General features: G+C 39.0%; 1 protein-coding gene across 1 annotated transcript; it reads right to left on the reverse strand.

The window, feature by feature from the left end:
- Positions 1-3,528: 3,528 nt before the first annotated feature.
- LOC308370461 (extracellular calcium-sensing receptor-like) lies at positions 3,529-6,908 on the reverse strand (the record flags this gene model as incomplete). Its single annotated transcript, XM_080845109.1, has 6 exons — positions 6,796-6,908; positions 6,331-6,622; positions 5,285-6,097; positions 4,973-5,200; positions 4,762-4,885; positions 3,529-4,442 (listed from the first exon to the last, which is right to left on the reverse strand). Exons 1-6 carry the CDS (start codon positions 6,897-6,899, stop codon positions 3,529-3,531), a joined length of 2,475 nt encoding a protein of 824 aa, XP_080701235.1. The 5' UTR covers positions 6,900-6,908.
- Between the last annotated feature and the right edge of the window lie 624 nt (positions 6,909-7,532).

Raw genomic sequence — 7,532 nt, forward strand, 5'->3', positions numbered from 1 at the left:
GATGGGTCAGTTTGCTATGGAGGAGGTCGGGAATGATGGTGTTGAAGGCAGAACTATAATCCACAAACAGGACTCTAGCAAAGGTGTTCCGATTGTCCAGATGTTGTAGAATGTAGTGAAGGGCTATGTTAATTGCATCATCTACTGAGCGGTTGGGTCTGTATGCAAATTGAAGGGGGTCCATGAGGTGGTCAGTGGATGCTTTGAAATAGGAGAGGACCAGGCGTTCAAATACTTTCATGACTACAGAGGTGAGGGTGACCGGACATTGGCAACCCGATTGGAAATCATGTGCAACTTCAGTTTTATTATGTGCAACTTAAGTTATATTGAAAAGAAAGAACAATTATGCCTCGCCAATTGATGTAAAATGACTGATACACAATAGCCGTGATACACAATTAAGCTGCACATTTCAACACGTTCAAGCATTCAGAATTATGACCAAGGTAATGACGATTGTAAATCAAGTCATTTGTAAATCCGTCAAAATTTCCGCGAGATAAGTGCGTAAACGATTGTGAAGATCACTGACGTTACCTAACGTACCACTGATCCCTCCCGGAAGCTATACCGTCCTTAAAATGGCCTCCTTTGCGGACGTTCAAGAGTCTGCCGTTGCACCCCCTTGGTCGAGCCTCTTGGGATATCATTTTGACACCCATTGTGAACTCTAGTCAGCTCCTATAGTTTGTCCGAGTTAGCAAAGGTAATTAAGGGGGGCGGGGCTTAGCGAGAAGTCAATTGAGAAATTTAAGTTTGTCTTCACTAAGATTGTTATAATAAAAAATGTATAAATTCCATGTTGAACCGCCACTGATAAGGGTTAATGTGAGTTTTAGAGCTACAAGTGAAATGGAGGAGAATGGGAAAGAGGTCTGATGCTTTGCTATGTCGGTGCATGTGTAACATGGTGTTCTGGGCCTGAGGGTGGTTTGATTCACGGTGTGTTTTGAGTGGTGTGTAGTGTTTCACATGATTGTAGTGGTGATTGGCACACTTTAAATGAGCACTTAACACGAACCTTTTCTACCGCACGTGTGTAGCATGATCACTAATTAATCACAGGTGCGTAGCATTATGACACTCCCCTCTCCAGGTGTTTCCCATCACAATGTTCCTATTTATACTCGTGTCCACAAGCTAATGGCAGTACTGTCTGACGCTGTTTGTCCGCGAATTAAGGTTGGTCCAGATGAGATGGTTGCTGGTGATTGACCATGTCCAAGCTGTGCCGTGGGTGACTGATAACCACAGGACTAGAAGAGCGGCTGGCCTGGCCGTGTCCCGAGTGAATGGGACTGACGCGCACAGCTGAAACAATACGGACCTACCTGGACACACCAGACAGACCATTGAACTTTGAGTATTGGCACTACTTTAAGATAAGCGTATTTTAATGTTTTATATCTCTTGTTAATTCCCTTGATAAGCTTCCAATAAATCTATTTTACTATTAAGAACAGTGTTGTGGTTTCTCTTGCACGTTCTCTGATCTTTGCGTCTGAGCCTCAACGCCCCTTTTAGGGTGTGCTACACATGTGATGTAGTGGACAGGTAAGGCAGGTTTATCTGTAAGGAATTACACCTGAAAGGCACACTGCAGAAGCGTGGTGAGTGACAGCTGTCAATCATCCCTATTGAGTTTTCTTTTTTCAGCATAATCTTAAAATGTATAACAAATTAAGTGATTTTTTTTATAAGCCTTTTATCTTTTACCTTTATCATATTAAGTAAGGGTGCCAATAATTCTGATACAAACCCACCAGTAATGCTTTCCCTGCATATCAAAAGTAACACTGTTTGACCTTTACCATTACATGCGATGGTTAGATTTACATTGAATGGTTAACACTGGGACTTGTAATGAAACGGCAGGGATGCAAGCTCCAAGTGCATCACAGTAAACCGATCCATCCGATAGAAGTTCTGGTGTAAGCAACCTACAACTAAATGTTGCACAGGCTACACAATATACAGTAAAGCAATGGTTGTGCAGTCAGAGAGCGTTAGTCAGTTAGTCTTTGTGTTTTTCTCTGGTTTGAATAATATAATGTAATATTTTGGAATAAGTATATAGAAAAGCATTCCGGAACTAGATGCTAAAATGGCAAATATCCAGACTGCACAGAATATCAGCAAACTGAATGTGATGAGTTTGGCTTCATTAAAGTTATCAGGCAGTTTACGAGCCAGAAAAGCCAGTATGAAACACAAGAAAGCAAGGACTCAAATGTAGCCCAATATGGCCCAGAATCTCATAGCTATCCCCACATCACATTCTAAATGATCTTATCTTTATAGTGATGCATATTCTTGTATGGGAAAGGAGGCAATTTAGTTACCCAAAGGACACATATAAGGACTTGTATGAGGGTGAAGCCAAGAACACTGAGTCTCTGTTGCAGAGGCCCAAACCACTTCATGACATTACTGCCTGGAAGAGTGGCTCTGAAGGCCATCAACACCACTATTGTTTTCCCCAGAACACAGGAGATGCAGAGAACAAAGGTGATACCTGTAAATCTGATAAAGTTGTTCAGGTAATTACGAATCAAAAATGCAATAACATGCATAATGGACCTTTACATAATTTATAAGAATATTACATTGAAAAGCATTATCGCTGGAATATGAAACCATCCTATTATCTCTGCAAAACCCATAGTTGGAGCTGATGCTGAGTGACTTATCATTGAGCTGTGACTATTTTTAAGCAATTCTTTCTGTCAGTGACTTTTTCTACACCATTTGCTTATGCAATTGCAGATATATTGCCGAATACTTGGATATTTATACATCTATTCAAAAGCAAATGTATGTTTTCTGTAATTTTGACTGTGAAGAGAAAATGAATTGATTAATTATTCAGTGTTAATTTCAGAACAACCAAACTTTTTAATCGTTTTCAATAAGTACATCAATAGGTTTACAATACAAGTAATAGACTGGCACATTCGTTAACACATTTATATATGTATAAGATTTAAATAATGCATGCTGATGAACTGAGTATATTAGAGTAAAAGGCATTAGAAGTTAGAAGAGCACTTACAGTTTGCATTGGGGTTCATACGGCAAGCTTCTCCCTACCATAACCTTTGTTTAATGTAAAGATTCTGCCAATTATCACGTCTCCATATTCTGCTAGCTCAGGTACTAATTTGTTTCCCTGTAGCCTGCAGACAGCCTAGCTCGGCCAATATGAGTGGGGAGATCAAGATGATCACTGTGAGTAACAGGTCTATCACCAGCCTCTTTATACCTCTTTGATCTGGGTAACTATATCTGTATGGTAGAGGTATCAGTTCAGCAAAACGGAAGGACTCTGAGGCCTCATGAGATTTCAGTAGTTACCTCCTACACGGTATCATTATCATTCAATCATATTTTACAAAAGACAAGATGACAAATAATATTGCACTGTGTATATCATGTGTAATAGTCTGGTATTTGTTAAGTTATTCTAGATGAACAAACATTCAGTTGAAATACCTTCCAAAGTGCGTATTCAGTGGAACTTTCTTTCTATAGAGTTTTCCTTGGCATTTTCATCATCATGTGCTTTTTGGTATTTTTTTCTGGTTTAAGTAGTATAATATAACACTTTGGAATAAAAATACAGAAAAGTAGACCAAAACTAGAGGCCAGTATGGCAAATATCTCCACAGCCACAGTTAATTTACCAGGAGAGCTGACATAAGCTGGTATGAAGGTGATCCAGACAGCACAGAATATCAGCATACTGAATGTGATGAATTTAGCTTCATTGAAGTTATCAGGTAGTTTACGAGCCAGAAAAGCAAGTATGAAACACAAGAAAGCAAGGACTCCAATGTATCCTAATATGGCCCAGAATCCTACAGCTGAACCAACATCACATTCTAGAATGATCTTATCTTTATAGTGATGCATATTCTTGTATGGGAATGGAGGTGATATAGTTAACCAAAGGACACATATAAGAACTTGTATGAGGGTGAAGCCAAGAACACTGAGTCTCTGTTGCAGTGGCCCAAACCACTTCATGACATTACTGCCTGGAAGAGTGGCTCTGAAGGCCATCAACACCACTATTGTTTTCCCCAGAACACAGGAGATACAGAGAACAAAGGTGATCCCAAACGCTGTGTGACGCAACATACAGGACCACTCAGAGGGCCGACCAATGAAAGTAAGAGAGCAGAGGAAACACAACTTTAATGAAAATAGTAAAAGAAAACTTAGTTCTGAATTGTTGGCTTTTACAATGGGCGTTTCTTTGTGTTTTAAAAAAACTACAGCTGTGCAAAAAGTAATTGACACACCAAGTAATGAGAAAGTCAGTAGAACTCTTCCCATGACCTCCTCAAATGAGAGGTATTCTGTGGACTTTAAGACACACACATCTCTTTGTGTATTTGGCCAGAGATCCAGTGGACATCTAAAGCAGCTGACTGAGTCTGTGAACAGGATGCATTGAAATTATTGGTGGTATAAGCTTTTTAATAAATCTATCGAAAGGTGGCAGCATTTTCAGAAGGTGTTCTTTTACTTAATGTAATTACATCATAAACTGATTAATAGTGGTTTTGTATATCTGTAAAAAGCATTTTAACGTCTGTGATAACCACAGCATCTGTATGTGCAGTGCTCATAAAGAGATGACATGAAGGCTTAATCAGCACAGATTCTGTTATACATTTGTTCTATGCATTGATATCGTTTGAGCTCTGTTTTGTATGAAACATTATTTGTGATTACTACACTGTCCTCCAATACCTGTTTCATTGCTGGTCTCTCCCTCTCCACATGGTATACAGTCGTAGCAGCAGACAGGCTTGCCTTTCTGTACAGCCTTCCTGGTGCCTGGAGGGCAGCTCTCACTACACACAGACACAGGCACCTGTATAAAAAAATGACACTGTCTGTTATAGTTTGCATTTAAAACTCAATATATTTATACAGTGTGGTTGGTCTACTTAAATCTCACCTCATGTTGCTTTTGAGTCCAGACTATGCTACTGTTTGTTACAGACAGCTGGAGAGGGTCTTGTAAAGAGGCGTCATAGAAGCCCACTTTAATGAACTTTATTTTACCATCTGGATCCTGCTGCCAGTTGAGCAGATCATACCTAGCTGAAGGGTCTCCACTTTCATCAAAGTATATGTCCTCTCCACTTTGGATGGAGAAATGCACATTCCTCATGTTTTCAAGAACCTTAAACAACATTTTGTGTAATTATGTGAAGGAATAGTTTAAGATACTCATTACTCATTACTGTATCTTAAAAAAATGGTTTACCTGCCAAGGTCTGACTTCATCAGTGGATTTCATACAGTTTTTGCCAATGCCTTTCTCAATCTCTGTCTCTGGGCAGACCCTCATGCCATCCAAAACATGGGCAACAGCATACACTGCCTTGTAAACATTGTTTGCGATTTGCAAATCAGATACGTCTGTGTATTGATTGTGTACGTCACTCAGACGTTCATTCCCACTGCACTGTTCTTTGTCCATTTGGCTGTTTCTTCCAAGTTGACAGCCAAATATGGTCTCCATCAATTCCTTATAAATAGGTATTTCTGTTGACTGGTCAACGTTAACAAGAAAATCTTGCAAGCCCTTTATGTTAGCTTTTGGAATTGCAAAACCCATCGAACCTTGTAGAATATTGTGCCATGGACCATTTGCAATATTCTTGTCAGAAATCCAGGATTCACTACCAATCCACTGCAGGCCAGTAATGTTATTGAGAGCAAGTTCCTTCAATAAGACCTCCATATCAGAGTAAGAGACAAATGCAACAATGACTTTTGAGGTGGACTGTTTAATAGTATCAACTATTCTCAAAATGTCCTTCCTCGGGTTGGTTCTGAAGAAGGGCTCTGAGAACTCAATACAGACTCCTTCCTCCAAGGCAGCTTTAATAAAAGTGACCATCCCATTGTTCCCATAGTCATTATCACTGCATAAAGCTCCTACCCACGTCCAACCAAAGTGTTTGACTAACTGGGCCAGAGCTCTGCTTTGGTAGTAGTCACTGGGAATGGTTCTAAAGAAGGATGGATATTTAATTTTGTCGCTGAGACATGCACAAGTAGCAAAGTGACTGATCTATAAGAGAAAACCGGAATGACTGTTTAGTATTTCCCATCCTTAAAAGTTTATAATTTTCTGTAACATTACGATTTTCTGTAACATTGCCTTTTGTAGACACATAATTAAGTATATCAATCAATATTCAGATGTTGTTGTGAGCACTTTAGGTGCATACTACATCAATATTATTTCATACTCAGATTCAAATGAGTCAAGTGAGCTGAAATGTTGATTGTACATTGTCCTACCACAGGTACATATAAAGGTCCAACTGCCGTAGAAATAGCAATTGTAGGAGTTGATGATGTCTCTGCTATGATGGCTTGGACAGTATTTGGACGAGAACATGAAGTATTGCTTGTTGTATAGTCTTGGCCATTGATCAAAGATAAAGCAGCCCTTACTGCCATTTCCACAGAACCACATGAATCATAGATCCTGTATCCGAGTCGCACGCCGGGAAGAATAATGGTGCTGTTGTTAATTTCTTCAATGGCAAATACCATAGTTTGTGCATTCTGAAACTCTCTGAGGCTTAAACTGTGAAAAATAAAGCCAGTTAGAACCATTGCATATACCATTGATGCTTTCTGAAAAGATTATCAACAAATCAGATTGATATATGTGATTATACAGTATGTTTTTTTTTTTTTTCCATTTTAGCATGCAGTGTGAAATTCTAAGCTTTTCAATCCTTCTGATTGGCTGCTCACCTTTTGCACCGTGGATGTTCTGGCCCTGTGGTAAATGTGGGCTTCCTTTCTATCCAGCTGTTGTGGAAAGAGAAAATCCCTCCAATGATCACGTCCCCACCCATGCTGAGCTGTGGAGGGTCATGCTCTCTCCAAAGTCTGCAGAGAGAACTGGCAGTGGGTGCCAGTGTTATAAGAAACCATGTGCACAGGAGCACCATCTTAACTCCTTATCAGGTCATCCACCAAATGATCTGACTTTATATCACATGGGGTGGCACTGCTCTGGCACACAATTAAGATGACTGCTAGAGGGGAGTATTATTGTGACCAGGTGGATGAGGAATTGATCAATAACTTTTCCTGGAGGACTTCATAGTGAATGTTTCAAAATATGCATTTTCAGTATAATTTTTATATATCTTCATACATTATTATTAGTGCTGTCAAACGATTAAAATATTGAATCACGATTAACTGCATTTGTCATAGTAAATCAAAATTAAATCACAAATTTGTATATATTCTAAATGTTCCTTAATTTCTTTTTTTTACATTTTTTTTTCTTCATTGTAGTGCTCTTATCAACATGGAAAAGTGGACTGGCTTGATTTGTGCAAACATTTTATTTTATTGAAAAACAACATTGCCAAACAGGGCGGTACAAAATTAAATTATAAAGCGCACATTTCAGGTAAACAAGGACTCAGCCTATAGTGCAGTTAAAACATGGCTTAATGTTTTTTTTTTTTTTTGAA

The sequence above is a fragment of the Sprattus sprattus genome, assembly GCF_963457725.1.
Source record: "Sprattus sprattus genome assembly, chromosome: 9".
In the NCBI taxonomy this organism is placed as follows: domain Eukaryota; kingdom Metazoa; phylum Chordata; class Actinopteri; order Clupeiformes; family Clupeidae; genus Sprattus; species Sprattus sprattus.